The 18,652-nt window shown below is 42.9% G+C and overlaps 1 protein-coding gene across 4 annotated transcripts in view; it reads right to left on the bottom strand.

Annotated features, from left to right (window-relative positions):
• LOC139549228 (histone-lysine N-methyltransferase 2A-like) overlaps positions 1-12,504 on the bottom strand; it is a 51,936-nt gene extending 39,432 nt beyond the window's left edge. For all 4 annotated transcript variants that reach the window (XR_011669850.1, XM_071359460.1, XM_071359461.1 and 1 more), the window contains exon 1: positions 12,236-12,504. Coding sequence is in view for 3 of the 4 variants with exons in the window: in XM_071359460.1 (XP_071215561.1) it covers positions 12,236-12,481 (246 nt within the window). In the remaining variant the exon portion in view is untranslated. The remainder of the gene's footprint in view (positions 1-12,235) is intronic.
• Positions 12,505-18,652: the final 6,148 nt, after the last annotated feature.

The raw sequence follows: 18,652 nt of genomic DNA, 5'->3' as shown, positions 1-18,652 counted from the left end.
CAGAGGTTACCTAACGTGGACCTTGCCGTTGTATCTTTGTGAATCATTCGGTCAATCACATTTTTTCTAAGTTGTCTGGCGAGTAATTTGTGTGGTTTGTCACCAAACTCAAAATATTTTTGCTTGGCATAGAGAAAAAATTTAGCGATTTTAGCTGACAGAATCTGATAATATTAAAATTTTAAAGAGGTAATTTATGTTTCTCCATAGATGGATGGCTAGCATTTTCACTATCCAGTAAGTGAATTTGTTCTTCCAATTATTTTCTGTTTTGCCGACTCCTGGCAGCCTGAAAGGAGATACAGCCTCACAAATTAGCCTTCAGTGTTTCCCACAATAATGCTGGGGAAGTCTCTGTTGTCGTTGGTATCAAGGAAAAATGTAATTTGGTCTTTAAGATGTTCACAGAATGTTGGTTCTGTGAGGAGCTGAGGATTCAACCTCCAGCCCCTCTCGTTTGGTACGATGTCACCCAATCTCAGGGAGAAGGTGAGTGGACTGTGGTGAGATTATAATATCATGATACCTCACATTACAGGTATAGGGGTGTAATTTCGCATCAACCAAAAAGGTAGTCAATTCGAGTATAAACATTGTGAACATGAGTAAAAGGAGTATTCCCAACCCGTAGGGTTAGAGATCCTCCATCTTTCAAATAAGTTAGAACTTTTTATGTAGTTATTCAAGAATTCGCTTGAATAGAAGGTAGGGGTACCCCAGGTAGAGGATCTATCCAAATATTGGTCTAGCACACAGTTAAGGTCCCCTCCAATGACCAAATTAGTATGGGAGATATCTGGAATCAGGGCAAGGACTCTTTTGAGAAAAAGAGAGGACTCTTTTGAGAAAAAGAGAGGTTATCAATGTTGGGTTTATTATTTAGTAGATTTGCAGAAGTAGAGTGGATCTCTGCTATTACGATCACATAAAACCACTATTGCGGATAAAGAGGGTTAGGTAGAAAGGGAATTCCTTTCCGTACCAGAATCGCTGTGCCTCTTGTTTTGGCAGAGAAGTTAGTGATACACTTGCCCCACCCACCTACATTTAAGTCTGCTATGAGAATTGTTTTTCAGATGGGTTTCTTGCAAAAATATCAGACGAGAGTGCTTTCAAGTGAGCTAGGACCTTGCCTCGCTTAACTTCTTATGGCTGCAGGGACAGTATTGAGTAGCTTGGAAGAAAAGGTGCCCAGAGTAAACTGCCTGCTCCTCAGTCCCAGTTGCTAATATATACATATTATTATTGGATGGAAAACACTCTGAAGTTTCTAAAACTGTTTGAATGATGTCTGTGAGTATAACAGAACTCATATGGCAGGCAAGCATCTGAGATAATCCAACCAGGAAGTGGGAAATCTTAGGTTTGTAGGTTTTCAACTCATCGCCTATCGAATACACAGTGGGATATGGGTCATTTTGCACTTCCTAAGGCTTCCACTAGATGTCAACAGTCTTTAGAACCTTGTATGATGCTTCTACTGTGAAGGGGGGCCGAATGAGAGGGGATTGAGTAAGGTATACCATGACCTGAACATGCGCTGACCATGCGAGCTCTGTTCCATCGCACTTCTGAAGACAAGGGAATTCTCCGGTTGGAACATTATTGAAGATTAATGTTAAAAAGATCCTAAAGATTGATTCAATACATATTTTGACATGTTTCTACTGACTGTTAGGGAACTTTTTGACATTGTCTGCTTTTAGTGAACGCGCTTCGTGACTTTGGATTTGTTTACCAAACGTGCTAACAAAAGTAGCTATTTGGACATAAATGATGGACATTACCGAACAAATCAAACATTTATTGTGGAACTGGGATTCCTGGGAGTGCATTCTGATGAAGATCAAAGGTAAGTGAATATTTATATTGTTATTTCTGACTTCTGTTGACTGCACAATATGGCGGATATATTTGTGTCTTGATTGGGCTCTGAGTGCCGACCTCAGATTATTGCATGGTTAGCTTTTTCCGTAAAGCTTTTTTGAAATCTGACACAGCGGTTACATTAAGGAGAAGTGGATCTAAAATTCCATGTATAACACTTGATTTTTGATCAACGTTTATTATGAGTATTTCTGTAAATTGATGTGGCTCTCTGCAAAATCACCGAATGTTTTTTGAACTACTGAACATAACGCGCCAATGTATACTGAGATTTTTTGATATAAATATGAACTTTACCAAACAAAACATACATGTATTGTGTAACATGAAGTCCTATGAGTGTCATTTGATGAAGATCAAAGGCTAGTGATTAATTTTCTCTCTATTTCTGCTTTTTGTGAGTTCTGTCTGGCTGGAAAAATGGCTGTGTTTTTCTGTGACTTGCCCCCCCCCCCCCCACAGGCATACACATATAGAAGAAAGAAAAAATAAATTAAACACATCGTCTGGCCGATGCCAAAAATGCACGGTGCGACCTCGAACAGTTAAAACAAAAATAAAATCCCAACTATACGTTCCCCTCTCACTATCCTAGAACTTCTAACATATGAACTGGGGAGGCTCCCACGAATAAAGTGTTCAATTATCATCTAATAAACCTAAACAGAATAAGTTGCAACTTAAACAAATTGCACACTTGTGTCATCTTGAGTCAATCCCTGAGATAAGCAAGATATAGCATCGAAAGATTATATTGCTAAGCAATGCCTGTCTAAACATAAACCAACAGCAACAGACAGACAGTAAGTACTACATTTACATATTGTGGGTTAGGAGATCAGAACAAGGATTTTGATAAATTAAAACGTACCCCCCCCCAATCAAAAAAAATATATGTATATCTACATACAAGTATAAAGGTTGTTTGTCTCCATATGATATGGTAAATATATCCAATGCAAAAAAAAATCTACATTTAAAAATGGCATTAATATTAATTTACATATATTTCCATTGATTCCCATATACTATCGTTAGTGATTAAGGACGTGCAACTATACTTTTCCCTTCACAGAAAATACATTAGTGGAAAACATTCGGCAGAAAATAGATTTATTTTCAGAGGTGGCAGGTAGCCTAGTGGTTAGAGCGTTGGGCCAGTAACCGTTAAGGTTGCAAGATCGAATCCCTGAGCTGACAAGGTAAAAATCTGTCGTTCTGCCCCTGAACAAGGCAGTTAACCCAACTCGGCCATCATTGTAAATAACAATTTGTTCTTAACTGACTTGCCTAGTTAAATAAAAGGTCAAAATAAATACATAAAAAAAAAAAAAAGCAGAACAGAAGTGCAATGCTATTTGGATTTCAGCCACATTAGTAAATGAGCTTACAATGAAAAAGCAAGGATTTTTTTGTTGTTGCAAAAACGATGAATGGCCAGGACATTTCTAATGTTTTCAAATTTGATTTGTCACATGCACCGAATAGACCTTACAGTCAAATGCTTACTTAAAAGCCCTTTTAACCAACAACACAGTTAAGGAAAAATAAGGAGTTGAGAAAATGTTTCCGGTGACGAGCAGAAGTTACAATAAGAAGCATTTAAGATCTGTGTTTACAAAACGCAGCAAGATATTTCTCATCCATTCTTCTCTTTTTTTTTCTGAGTGAAAAACTCATAATTCTGCATTAACAGGACCCCTGTCAATTAAGGGCTTTTTAGTAGCCTATATCTCAAAAGGAAAATTGCCTATAAGCCTAACTAGATAAATATTTCATGTAGCATATGATGGTCACAGACAGTCATAAGGCTACACCGATGTATTTAATGATGTCTATGGCACCGTTGAGCATGATATTGGTTTTTCTTCACTTCCAGGAAGTCCTATCAGGGCACACCGGTATCCTTAGCAGTAGCTGTTGCTAGGCTGCCTGACATCAGCTGTGATGTCACCCACTCAGTCATGTAATCTTTGAGAGGGCCCGATGGGACTCATCTCCTGACATAACACACAAACACACTTAGTAGGGTACTTATTTTACTTCCCTCTAAAATGTTTCAATCTCTCCTAATGTTGAGGTAAGGCACAGTGAACGAGGCCATCTCTAGCTATAGGAGTTACCTGAAGGCAATAATTCCAAAGCTACCCAGACAGCATGTTAAACATGACTCATAGTGAGGTCAACAACATCCAATGGAGCTCTCAGTTGACTAGGCCTAGGCACCTCAAATGGAACCATATTGCCTGTTTATTACACTACTTTTGACCAGGGTCCATAGGGCACTAGATAGGGAATAGGGTGCCATATGGTGCCCTCGTCTACAAGTGTACATGATGACGGTGGACCTAATCAGTGCAGTCTCTACAGTGGGGTGTGGGATGTTTTATATCAGAATATAAAACGAGTCACTTACAGCACCAGGAAGTGTGTCCTTGGATTGATTCAATTTTTTTATTTTATTTTTATTTCACCTTTATTTAACCAGGTAGGCTAGTTGAGAACAAGTTCTCATTTGCAACTGCGACCTGGCCAAGATAAAGCATAGCAGTGTGAACAGACAACACAGAGTTACACATGGAGTAAACAATAAACAAGTCAATAACATGGTAGAAAAAAAAGAGAATCTATATACAATGTGTGCAAAAGGCATGAGGTAGGCAATAAATCGAATAATTACAATTTAGCAGATTAACACTGGAGTGATAAATCAGATGATCATGTGCAAGAAGAGATACTGGTGTGCAAAAGAGCTGAAAAGTAAATAAATAAAAGCAGTATGGTGGGTGAGGTAGGTAAATTGGGTGGGTAGTTTACAGATGGACTATGTACAGCTGCAGCGATCGGTTAGCTGCTCGGATAGCAGATTTTTAAAGTTGTTGAGGGAGATAAGTCTCCAACTTCAGAGATTTTTGCAATTCGTTCCAGTCGCAGGCAGCAGAGAACTGGAAGGAAAGGCGTCCAAATGAGGTTTTGGCTTTAGGGATGATCAGTGAGATACACCTGCTGGAGCGCGTGTTGCGGGTGGGTGTAGCCATCGTGACCAGTGAACTGAGATAAGGCGGCACTTTACCTAGCATAGCCTTGTAGATGACCTGGAGCCAGTGGGTCTGACGACGAACATGTAGCGAGGGCCAGCCGACTAGGGCATACAGGTCGCAGTGGTGGGTCGTATAAGGTGCTTTAGTAACAAAACGAATGGCACTGTGATAAACTGCATCCAGTTTGCTGAGTAGAGTATTGGAAGCTATTTTGTAGATGACATCGCCGAAGTCGAGGATCGGTAGGATAGTCAGTTTTACTAGGGTAAGTTTGGCGGCGTGAGTGAAGGAGGCTTTGTTGCGGAATAGAAAGCCGATTCTTGCTTTGATTTTGGATTGGAGATGTTTGATATGAGTCTGGAAGGAGAGTTTGCAGTCTAGCCAGACACCTAGGTACTTATAGATGTCCACATATTCTAGGTCGGAACCGTCCAGGGTGGTGATGCTAGTCGGGCGTGCGGGTGCAGGCAGCGAACGGTTGAAAAGCATGCATTTGGTTTTACTAGCGTTTAAGAGCAGTTGGAGGCCACGGAAGGAGTGTTGTATGGCATTGACGCTCGTTTGGAGGTTAGATAGCACAGTGTCCAAGGAAGGGCCGGAAGTATATAGAATGGTGTCGTCTGCGTAGAGGTGGATCAGGGAATCGCCCGCAGCAAGAGCAACATCATTGATGTATACAGAGAAAAGAGTCGGCCCGAGAATTGAACCCTGTGGTACCCCCATAGAGACTGCCAGAGGACCGGACAACATGCCCTCCGATTTGACACACTGAACTCTGTCTGCTCAACTGGAATTGGACAGAAATTGAATATTATTCTGTCTCCAGGACCCTCCATTTGTAATTACATCTGGGCCACAGGATGAGTGTGTAACAGTAATTATAGATAAAGCAGATCAAACAGGAGGCAGACAGACTCAATGTCCTCCAACACCAAGGTGGGACTCCGCTCATCAACCGCAAAATGCCTTTAAGTTTAACAGCAAACTTCTATTTATATAGCACAAGTATTGTTGTTTATGACTGTCAGTACTACTGACCATTAGACCTGGGCAAGTTGAGAGGCCAAAGACATCTCATACATGCATGTCAGAAAACACATAGGCCTTAGATGACCATCTTAGCATGCCACCGTAGCGAGGCCTTAACCCAACTAGCCACAGTCCATAAAGCATCCCGAGCCAACCAACCCCGCAGGGCTGGTGAGATGATTAATATCTCAGAGTTCCTCTGGAAGTCTTTAGTGTCACTTCTCGTGCCGGAGGGGTGGGGGTGTGTCATTTCATAATCTTTATTTATAGCAGAATATGGGGCTGCAGTTTAAGTCCCTTCGGCCCTGTTTGTAGAGCAGCTGCTGTCTAGGAGTCCACACTACAGTCTTAACTCCAACCTGTATAGCACAGCCAACTTGTTGACGTCCCATATACTATTAATATTGTGATCAGATTCAGTTAGCGGCAATTTCACTTGGCATATAGCCTAGACTTTTGGTGATGGCGACAAGTGTCGATAATTTGCAATATAGTAGCAGCCTCTAGTTTAGTTAATCATGTTGCCCTCTGATACCTGAATCTTTCAATCTAGCCATCTCTTACTTCAACGCTGACACTGATGGACTATGTGCTACAGTTCATTCAGGCAGCATTTCTCAGCATGTTCTCAGGCAAGTTGCTATAGGTGTTGGTTGGTTGGAGAGTGCTAAGGGGGCGGAACATGACAAACGCGAGTAGCTCGATGACGTCACACACACACTCCTCCCTCCGCGTGAACCACACCGCAAGATGTAAACAGAGCCAAAACAGGAGAGGGAATGAGGATGGGCAGAAAAGCGGGGTGTGTGTTGGGGGAGCAGCATCTTGACCACCTGGTACAGCAACTGAGCCTGTGCATGTTTCCAGGGGAACTGCGAGCATGAAAAGGGGATGAACACGCTCGCACAGAAGCAATCAAAATCCCAATCTAAACAAGCCTCCCACACACACACACAAGCCTCTCACTCCCCCATGCAGCCAGCCATGCGCTAGAGACGCACAAACTCGCTCCATGCCCACAGGCAGGCCGGGGAGAGCAGTGTGCTGCAAAACCAAAAGGACCTATGGGCTCGCTTGCAGGAAAGGGAGCCACCTGCTTCGACTAGGACAGGGGTGGCAGGTAGCCTAGCGGTTAAGAACATTGGGCCAGTAACCAAAAGGTAGCTGCTTCGACTAGGACAGGGGTGACAGGTAGCCTAGCGGTTAAGAACATTGGGCCAGTAACCAAAAGGTAGCTGCTTCGACTAGGACAGGGGTGGCAGGTAGGCTAGCGGTTAAGAACATTGGGCCAGTAACCAGAAGGTAGCTGCTTCGACTAGGACAGGGGTGGCAGGTAGCCTAGCGGTTAAGAACATTGGGCCAGTAACCAAAAGGTAGCTGCTTCGACTAGGACAGGGGTGGCAGGTAGCCTAGCGGTTAAGAACATTGGGCCAGTAACCAGAAGGTAGCTGCTTCGACTAGGACAGGGGTGGCAGGTAGCCTAGCGGTTAAGAACATTGGGCCAGTAACCAAAAGGTAGCTGCTTCGACTAGGACAGGGGTGGCAGGTAGCCTAGCGGTTAAGAACATTGGGCCAGTAACCAAAAGGTAGCTGGTTCGACTCTCCAAGCCGACTAGGTGAAAAAATCTGTCTGTGTGCTCTTGAGCAAGGCCCTAGTTGCTCCTGTAAGTCGCTCTGGATAAGAGCAGCTACTAAATTAATAAAATGTAAAGTGTAGTAAACAAAGAAGCAAGCCAGGGAGAGAAAGGGGATGAAAGGTAGCATGCATAACCTAGTCGGAAGGCTCTTGTTGGAAGAGGGCGACAAGTAAAGCTTGTGTACTCACTCTCCATATTTTCTTACCCCCTGCTTCCGTTTGTTTTACAGCCACAACATGCAAATTTTAACCTACACTTCCACGTCATGCATTGCCAAGTTCTTCCTCATTAGTTTAGTTAAGACAGAGCAACAGGTCCGATTCAAAGCGGAGATGTTCATGTTTCGGTCTGCTAGTTGGGCCTGTCCCCTGCAAGCGCAGAACCATCAGACCGGATGTAAAAGTGGTTTGAGGTATTCTGTTATGCATCACTAGTACGTGGGTGTATATTGGCGAGGTGAGAAGCCCAATATGACTGTTCTATAAAATCGGATGATAACCTGAAAAAAACTGAAAAAAATAAAACACCAGTTAGTGATGTTCAGCTAAATGTTTATTAAAATGTATTTGTCTACTTTCAACAATTTACTTTCAAATATAATTTTAAAGACCAGGCAAAGAAAAGAAGTCCTTGTAGTAGCTCCCTTTAAAAAGCAAGGTAAATAAGAGTCACAGACGGCTGCTCATCTCTTCAGGGATGCTGATGATCCACAGTCCCTGTAACCTCCACATCAAGTAGAACAACCGATCATTAACTCTCAGCCCTGGGATATTTAAAAGCGGTAGAATTCAGCTCCAAACTTCCAGGGAATCTAAATGTCTAAAGAACCTCAAGTCCCCTTTAAATACAAGCATTGTTAACTTACTTTTAACTTTGATGCTTTCCTCATACTTCTAAACAATTCCATGCGGTATAATCTTGTGAGACATCTGCCTTTTGCCTCAGACTGTCCTTGTACATCACTGCACTAACCTGGGACTGTGATGTTTAAACCCAAGTCAGTGGCGAGAGACGTCAGAAGAAAAAAAATGTATGCAGATAAAATGTGCAAAGAAAGTCTCGAAATTGTGAATGTGGTCAGGGAATAAGATTACAATCACAGGGAGAACTCAATCTGTTTATTTAACAATTGAGATTAATGCAATGAATGTCGGGCAGGATAAAAATGGCATGATATTTTGTACTTCGCAACTGTATTATTTAATGTGGGCTATAAGACTAAATCCAACCAAAAACCAATAAAAAAAAAAAATGGCCTGGAGCTGGGTATGGACAAATTGGCCTACTGAGCATATTCTCATGATAGTAATTTGGAGCAGCCAAATTAAGGGCTAGAGGCTTCACTCCAATTTACTATGGATACTCCACCCCTCATTTGAATTTCAATTGGGGAGGAGATCATACTGTATATGCCCTTCCGGTGACACATTCCTACTAAAAGGCCACTGGGGAATTCCTCTCAGGTGGCTCTGGCCAATGACTGCAATGGTGGGTCTCGGAAGAATTTGAAAAACTCAAGAAAGAAGAATTCTGATTGTTCCACAAAAAGCTTGATATTAGTCCCTCTCAGGTGCCAAAACACTAGGTAAAAAAAACAACATTGGTTCACATTTGCCCACACACACCAAACACCTACAAGGAGATAGATCGATGGCTCATGTTCCCAACACCTCACTCCCAACCGGGCAGGGAGAGGCAGCTCCAACCGGCACCCTAATAAAAACAAAGCTGAGGACACGCCTCCTGCGAGGTGCAATAAGGGACACAAAGTCTGGGGGACAAGCCCCAAACAGACACACAATTGACGGCTTTCTCACAGCTCTGAAAGCAGAGGCAAAAACCCTTTGGTCGCCTGATAGAGCAGAATAAAGCCGTGGATGGGAGGGCCTGTGACTAATTCTCCTCCCAGCATAGACCCTGGGGGAGGAAGCTTCGCTCTTCCCCTTTGATATCCGTGCCTGTGCTCTTTCAGCCGTCTGCACTTCATGAAAGCTGGAATAAAGCAGACAAAGCTCTGCCATATAAATAGGGCAAACACCTGCTGGACCCCTTCCGCCAAACACAAAATTTAGCAAAAACCAGTGGGGCAAAGCGTTCCGTTTGATAACATCTATTCAGCTGCACTTGTGTGAGGGATTGACATCGGTCTTAATCTAAGCCAAGAGAAAGACGGGTTCAATTCTAAGACACAACGAAAGTGAGTCAGATTTTTTTTTGGGGGGGGGGGGGACGACAAACAAAGAGCCCCAAAAAGACAACTATGACAGATGGGCGCTTAAATAAACAACCATCATTTGGCTGGATCAATAAAATAAATTAATTTTTTAACAATAAATTCTATAGCCTACAAATGCTGCCATTTGAACAACAATGGTCTACAAGCCCTCTTTTGAGGGATCCCAAAAGGCTTGGCTAATATATTCCAAAGTGGCAGCTGTCAGAAGAAAAGTTGAGCTCAGACAGCCCCTGTGTGGCTGAAGTGGATACGGGTCTGCCTGGAAGGAGGGGCTCAGTGTCCGGCTGCTCTGTGAGCTCAGCAGGCTGCGATGAGCCAGAACAATCCTGCCCAGGCGCAACATCCACTCTGAATGAAATCACAACACTGTGTCTACAACTTCCATGAGCGGCAAGATCCACTGGGATCTTGTGGCCCTGTCCCACCGCATCCCAGATAGTGTGTTTTCCCCCCTCTTTGTGCGTCTTGGGATAGAGGGAGGGGGACATGTTGATTTTTAGGAAGGGGGATCAACATGTCCCCCTCCCTAAAAAGTGTTAACCCAGGCAGGGGGACTCATTTCCATAGCACTGGCCAACATCAAAGTAGATTCTATTAACCTTTCGGGTAATCTACTAGTGATGGTACGAGGTGTATACACACACACACAGGACAGAATCGGTGTTTCCAGTTTCACAATAGGTCTCATGATAAACGGTTCATTGAAATCACACACGAGTATGGACTGGAGAACACTCAGAGTGATCTAAACATCAAACCTGAATAACACCAATAAATACTCTAATATAACAGTACATCTTACAACGTTGATAAAGTGTTGAGTTAACCTCCATGTCCGATCTACAACACTAGGGTCTACTTCCACTGCACTGAAAGCGTGCTCGTCATGAAAAAAGAAAGATGGTAGTTCGCTAAACCGAACACACCCCCACATCACAAGGTCCGTCAAAAGGCTCCTTATTGTAGCTTGCGAGCTCACAGTCAGTACTAGAACGATGAAATTTGGAGTAACACGCATCAAACATACATGATACTGGCGAATCCTTCTCAGGCCACCAAAAATTGTAGTTCACTAGCACGTCATCATATGTCCACAATTCCGACATTATTTTGGTACTACGCACTGTGTAGAGGGGGGAAAAACATGTCCACCTCCCATTTTCCTATGTATCAGCGATAGCTAGTTACGCGTAGTAAGTGCGTAGCATGGTAGAGGTTCATGAGCTAAACACTTAGCCAAATGAGCGAGTTCTACTACAAGCTAAATCCATCACCTAGTAAGCTACACAGACCATTAGTCAAACCCAAATCGCGAATAACGTCGTTTCCAACTAGCAACTTTAGATGCGTGGATCAAGGCAGAAAGATGAATAAATGCTAGCTAGCTGATAATTTAGTCAAGGTAAATAGCCTCGTTCTAAGGTTAGCCAACATTAGCATTATGCACTGACACCTCGCAGCAAGCTAGTGACAACGGTAGCTTCTTGAACTCTTCAATATCGGCGTCTAATGCTAAGCTAACTAATGCTTGTAATGTTACTACACTAGGGCAATTCAAACGAGGTGAGTATAAATAACGTTAGCTAGCTAGATGCCTTAGCAAGTATCAAAAACATGAAGTTCAGGTTCCTTGTCCTCCCCAAGTTGACATGTTTTGTTTTCAAACAGGAGCCTCGCTCGCTAACCGGGAGGTCCCATGCTACTGTAAATCAATGTAACACTAACATCACAGACAGTTAAAAAACGGAGATAACGTTAGCTAAATAACGATGAAGTTAGAAAGCTGTTAAGCTAGTTATACTGTAGCAAACTGGCTCGTAAGATCTCATTCTGAAGAGTTGATTGTGATATGATGATGCTCTATCCCTACAAGTCACCACCCCACAAATAAGCCAACGAACGATGGTTTAGCTTTATATCCCATCCTTCCTTTTTCGCCTCTGTGGCAATATTGGACAACCAGAGAGTCAATTTATTCACTTTGGCCAAATTGTGGCTAGAAAGTGAGCAGGCTACTTTTAACTCTTTACAACATCAGCACCGTTGGTACTACTCGGCTAACTAACGTTACCAATCCTACACGGGCATCCTTGTTGTGACTTCTGTGGTTCATCACTGTAAAATGGGTAGCAACAGCAGCACATGGATTGAAGCATGTTGATGGGCTTGATACCCAGTGAGGGGATGAAGGCCAAACAAAAAAAGTTAGCTTATTGGCGTTGACAAGTTAGGTCACACTCCTAACACCGAATACAGAGGCAGCATCATCCAACTCCTTGGTACTAACGTTACTGTTTAACATTGCTAGCGAGTGTGGGCACTTAATGTTACCTTCCTCCTTGAAGCTATTTAACGTTAACAAGTTAGCTAACAACCAACCACAATCAAGTTAGTGTTTCGCTTACCTCCCCGCTGCTTGAACCACTCGACTCCCCCAAAACATCCCGAAATGTCTGCAGGTTGCAACCGATAGCAGATGAGACCTGTAACGCTGCATCAAAGCCGGGCCCGAGCCCAGCCGTGTTCGGGTTGGTCCCAGTGCCACTTCGGAGGGAGGCCGTGACCCGGATTCGGCCCGCTCTCCTCCCGGTGCCTAAGTTGCTGCTCCCTCCGGGCCGAGCGGGGAACCGCCACCGACAGCTGTGCGCCATTTTACACTATGCCTGTCTGCCCTAAGATCAGAGAACTCAGTGGGCGTGGCCCTGAACCAGCATTTCGCATAACCCCCAGCCACTCACTAACGTGAAAAACATCCGTAGTCATGTTGCGGGGTGGGCATAAAGTGGCCCCGAATACGCATTTCTTCAATGTTCCTAGTCAATCACTTTATAGCCAAAGCTTAACTAAACAGGTTCCAGGGCCGTGTCGGAAAAACACACAGTTCTAAACTACTGACGCTTGATCCATCTCAAAATTCCGATTAAATTATTGAATAGTTATTGACTCAAGACATCTCGGCTCATTAATTAGTAAAAAAAAAAAAAAAAAATACCACTGACATTATGGGGTATTGTGTGTAGGACCAGTGCCACAATTTTTTTTTTCAATTTATTTTAAATTCAGGCTGTAACAAAATATGGAAAAATTCAAGGTGTGAATACTTTCTGAAGACACTGTACCGCAGCAAAGAGAACAGTCGATGACAGATATTCAGGAGGGATTTCATCATAACCAATACAATGAATAATAAATCCAGTCAATGTATTTGTTCATAATAGAAAAGTCCACAATATTTTCGAAAGAGGTGCCATACCTACCATACCTGGCAAATAACTAGAAACAAAGGGGCAATTGCAACGAACAACAAATTATGTGGTTTAAGTTTAAGATCATATCCAACAAATCAACGAGGGTTCAATTAATCTCGCCCGGGCTCCCGTGTAGGCTGTTCTGACTGGCTAAAAGTTTATTGCGTTCGATTTGGAACCGGCCTGCCTCCCGGGCGTGAGCCAGGTGCCCCTGGCAGACTTATACCTTAAACATGGTTGCTCTTGACCAATAAACATTCACGTGGGCATGGTCTGGGCATACAGTGGCAAGAAAAAATATGTGAACCCTTTGGAAATACATGGATTTCTGCACAAGTTGGTCATACATTTTGAACTGATCTTCATCTAGGTCACAACAATAGATAAACAGTCTGCTTAAACTAATAACACTCAAACAATTATACATTTTCATGTCTTTATTGAACACACAGTGTAAACATTCACAGTTTAGGGTGGAAAACGTGTGAACCCTTGGATTTAATAACTGGTTGACCCTCCTTTGGCAGCAAATCAAATCAAATGTTATTTGTCACATACACATGGTTAGCAGATGTTAATGCGAGTGTAGCGAAATGCTTGTGCTTCTAGTTCCGACAATGCAGTAATAATCAACGAGTAATCTAACCTAACAATTCCACAACTACTACCTTATACACACAAGTGTAAAGGGATAAAGAATATGTACATAAAGATATATGAATGAGTGATGGTACAGAACGGCATAGGCAAGATGCAGTAGATGGTATAGAGTACAGTATATACATACAGTGGGGCAAAAAAGTATTTAGTCAGCCACCAATTGTGCAAGTTCTCCCACTTAAAAAGATGAGAGAGGCCTGTCATTTTCATCATAGGTACACTTCAACTATGACAGACAAAATGAGAAAAAGAAATCCAGAAAATCACATTGTAGGATTTTTAATGAATTTATTTGCAAATTATGGTGGAAAATAAGTATTTGGTCACCTACTAACAAGCAAGATTTCTGGCTCTCACAGACCTGTAACTTCTTCTTTAAGAGGCTCCTCTGTCCTCCACTCGTTACCTGTATTAATGGCACCTGTTTGAACTTGTTATCAGTATAAAAGACCTGTCCACAACCTCAAACAGTCAAACTCCAAACTCCACTATGGCCAAGACCAAAGAGCTGTCAAAGGACACCAGAAACAAAATTGTAGACCTGCACCAGGCTGGGAAGACTGAATCTGCAATAGGTAAGCAGCTTGGTTTGAAGAAATCAACTGTGGGAGCAATTATTAGGAAATGGAAGACATACAAGACCACTGATAATCTCCCTCGATCTGGGGCTCCACGCAAGATCTCACCCTGTGGGGTCAAATGATCACAAGAACGGTGAGCAATAATCCCAGAACCACACAGGGGGACCTAGTGAATGACCTGCAGAGAGCTGGGACCAAAGTAACAAAGCCTACCATCAGCAAGGGCATTGAAGATGAAACGTGGCTGGGTCTTTCAGCATGACAATGATCCCAAACACACCGCCCGGGCAACGAAGGAGTGGCTTCGTAAGAAGCATTTCAAGGTCCTGGAGTGGCCTAGCCAGTCTCCAGATCTCAACCCCATAGAAAATCTTTGGAGGGAGTTGAAAGTCCGTGTTGCCCAGCAACAGCCCCAAAACATCACTGCTCTAGAAGAGATCTGCATGGAGGAATGGGCCAAAATACCAGCAACAGTGTGTGTGAACCTTGTGAACACTCACAGAAAACGTTTGACCTCTGTCATTGCCAACAAAGGGTATATAACAAAGTATTGAGATAAACTTTTGTTATTGACCAAATACTTATTTTCCACCACAATTTGCAAATAAATTCATAAAAAAATCCTACAATGTGATTTTCTGGATTTTTTTTTCTCATTTTGTCTGTCATAGTTGAAGTGTACCTATGATGAAAATTACAGGCCTCTCTCATCTTTTTAAGTGGGAGAACTTGCACAATTGGTGGCTGACTAAATACTTTTTTGTTTTGCCCCACTGTATGAGATGAGTAATGTAGGGTATATAAACATAGTGGCATAGTTTAAAGTGGCTAGTGATACATGTATTACATAAAGATGGCAAAATGCAGTAGATGATATAGAGTACAGTATATACATATGAGATGAGTAATGTAGGGTATGTAAACATTATATTAAGTGGCATTGTTTAAAGTGGCTAGTGATACATTTTTACATACATTTCCATCAATTCCCATTATTAAAGTGGCTGGAGTTGAGTCAGTATGTTGGCAGCGGCCAGTAAATGTTAGTGGTGGCTGTTTAACAGTCTGATGGCCTTGAGAAGCTGTTTTTCAGTCTCTCGGTCCCTGCTTTGATGCACCTGTACTGACCTCGCCTTCTGGATGATAGCGGGGTGAACAGGCAGTGGCTCAGGTGGTTGTTGTCCTTGATGATCTTTATGGGCTTCCTGTGACATCGGGTGGTGTAGGTGTCCTGGAGGGCAGGTAGTTTGCCCCCGGTGATGCGTTGTGCAGACCTCACTACCCTCTGGAGAGCCTTACAGTTGTGGGCGGAGCAGTTGCCGTACCAGGCGGTGTTACAGCCCGACAGGATGCTCTCGATTGTGCATCTGTAGAAGTTTGTGAGTGCTTATGGTGACAAGCCGAATTTCTTCAGCCTCCTGAGGTTGAAGAGGCGCTGCTGCGCCTTCTTCACAACGCTGTCTGTGTGGGTAGACCAATTCAGTTTGTCCGTGATGTGTACACCGAGGAACTTAAAACTTTCCACCTTCTCCACTACTGTCCCGATGTGGATAGGGGGGTGCTCCCTCTGCTGTTTCCTGAAGTCCACAATCATCTCCTTTGTTTTGTTGACGTTGAGTGTGAGGTTATTTTCCTGACACCACACTCCGAGGGCCCTCACCTCCTCCCTGTAGGCCGTCTCGTCGTTGTTGGTAATCAAGCCTACCACTGTAGTGTCGTCCGCAAACTTGATGATTGAGTTGAGGATCAGCGGGGTGGAGATGTTACCTACCCTCACCACCTGGGTGCGGCCCGTCAGGAAGTCCAGTACCCAGTTGCACAGGGCGGGGTCGAGACCCAGGGTCTCGAGCTTGATGACGAGTTTGGATGGTACTATGGTGTTAAATGCTGAGCTGTAGTCGATGAACAGCATTCTCACATAGGTATTCCTCTTGTCCAGATGGGTTAGGGCAGTGTGCAGTGTGGTTGCGATTGCGATTGCGTCGTCTGTGGACCTATTGGGTCAGTAAGCAAATTGGAGTGGGTCTAGGCTGTCAGGTAGGGTGGAGGTGGTATGGTCCTCAACCAAATGTTTTCTGTAGTTGCAGATCAGACCTGCACAATGGTCAGGAGGAAATTTGGGTCATTTCTATTTACAAAACTGTTTCAGTTCAGCAATATTCTTGGGATGTCTGGTGTGAAAGACATTCTGTTGTTGATATACTTCTGTGTTTTGGGTCGTTGTCCTGTTGCATCACCCAACTTCTGTTGCGCTTCAATTGGCAGACAGATAGCCTTACATTCTCCTGCAAAATGTCTTTATAAACTTGGGAATGCTGTGCTCTTGCAGTCATCTTTGCAGGACAGCCACTCCTAGGGAGAGTAGCAACAGTGCTGAACTTTCTCCATTTATAGACTATTTGTCTTTCCGTGGACTGATGAACATCAATGCTTTTAGAGATACTTTTGTAACCCTTTCCAGCTTTCTGCTAGTCAACAATTCTAAATCTTAGGTCTTCTGCGAGCTCTTTTGTTTGAGGCATGGTTCACAATGCTTCTTGTGACTAGCAAGCTCATATTTTGTGAGTGTTTTTTATAAGGCAAGGCAATTCTAACCAACCTCCTGAATCTTGTCTCATTGATTGGACTCCAGATTAGCTTACTCCTGACTCCAATTAGCTTTTAGAGAAGTCATTAGCCTAGGGGTTCACATACTTTTTCCAACCGACACTATGAATGTTTAAATTATGTATTCAATATCGACAAGAAAAATACAAAAATGTGTGTGTTATTAGTTTAAGCACACTATGTTTGTCTTTTGTTGTGATTTAGATGATCAGATTAAATTTGATGACCAATTTTATGCAGAAATCCAGGTAATTCCAAAGGGTTCACATACTTTTTCTTGCCACTGTAAATGCATATAAATCAGTGAAGGATATTCGTATTGTAACACAATTTGGTACACATGATGCTTACACTGTCAAGACTCAACATTCATATGGACCTCACGGTGGCGATATAATGGGCACATGTTTATATCTCTTGATTTGTTTGATTCAGAGAGCTGATATTTGGCACACATGCTCAGGGATATGTCTAGCTAACCCACACGATATCTCAGACACCACTGGCCCCATTTTGACGAAACTTGGGTAAATGAAGGGTTTTGGTATAGAGATCCGTCATCTACAAAATTACACTGATTGGCCCAATGGGTGCACTGCATCATTCGTGGGGGATGACACATGTTAACTGTTGCCTTGTATAGTTCGAAATGATCTTACACCACTTAAAATTGAAATCACCCCGATACTGTTTGCTAAAACCTGAAAGTGACCCACACTGTTCAGTGTTGATTTCCCATAGGGCCTCAGAAAATGGTTAAAACCAAGGTAATAGGGATCTTTGTAAAATTACACCAGACTCATGATAAACTGAGTAATTTGGTTGGTCAAGCACACGCTTCAACACACACTTTTTTTATTGGTCGACATTTGTTTTCTATTCCAATTTTTGTACAGATACTGTCGAACAATAAAAAAGTGTGTGTAGAAGCGTGTACTAGAACAACCAAATCACTAAATGGCTGTCCTTCGCTACTCTGAACAAAAATATAAACGCAACAATTTCAAAGATTTTACTACGTTACAGTTCATATAAGAAAATCACTCAATTGAATCAAATTCATTAGGCCCTAATCTATGGATTTCACATGACTAGGAATACAGATATGCATCTGTTGGTCACAGATACCTTACAAAAAAGGTAGGGGCGTGGATCAGAAAACCAGTCAGTATCTAGTGTGACCACCATTTGCTTCATGCAGCGTGACATATCTCATTTGCATAAGAGTTGATCAGGCTGTCGATTGTGGCCTGTGGAATGTTGTCCCACTCCTCTTCAATGGCTGTGCTATGTTGCTGTATGATGTTGCTGTATATTGTCAGGAACTGGAACACTCTGTCGTACACATCAATCCAGAGCATTCCAAACAGGCTCAATGGGTGACATTTCTGGTGAGTATGCAGGTCAGGGAAGAACTGGGACATTTTCAGCTTCCAGGAACTGTGTACAAATCCTTGCGACATGGGGCTGTGCATTATCATGCTAAAACATGTTGATAATGGCGGATGAATGGCACAGCAATGTGCCTTCAAATTGCCATTGATAAAATGCAATTGTGTTTATTGTCCTTAGCTTATGCCTACCCATACCATAACCCCACTGCCACCATCAAGCACTCTGTTCACAACATTGACATAAGCAAACCGCTCGCCTACACACTGCCATACAAGCTGTCTGCCATCTGCCCTGTAGAGTTGAAACCGGGATTTATCTCTGAAGAGCACAC

Source organism: Salvelinus alpinus, chromosome 22, assembly GCF_045679555.1.
Source record: "Salvelinus alpinus chromosome 22, SLU_Salpinus.1, whole genome shotgun sequence".
NCBI lineage: Eukaryota > Metazoa > Chordata > Actinopteri > Salmoniformes > Salmonidae > Salvelinus > Salvelinus alpinus.
This window is presented reverse-complemented; position numbering and strand designations above follow the sequence as displayed.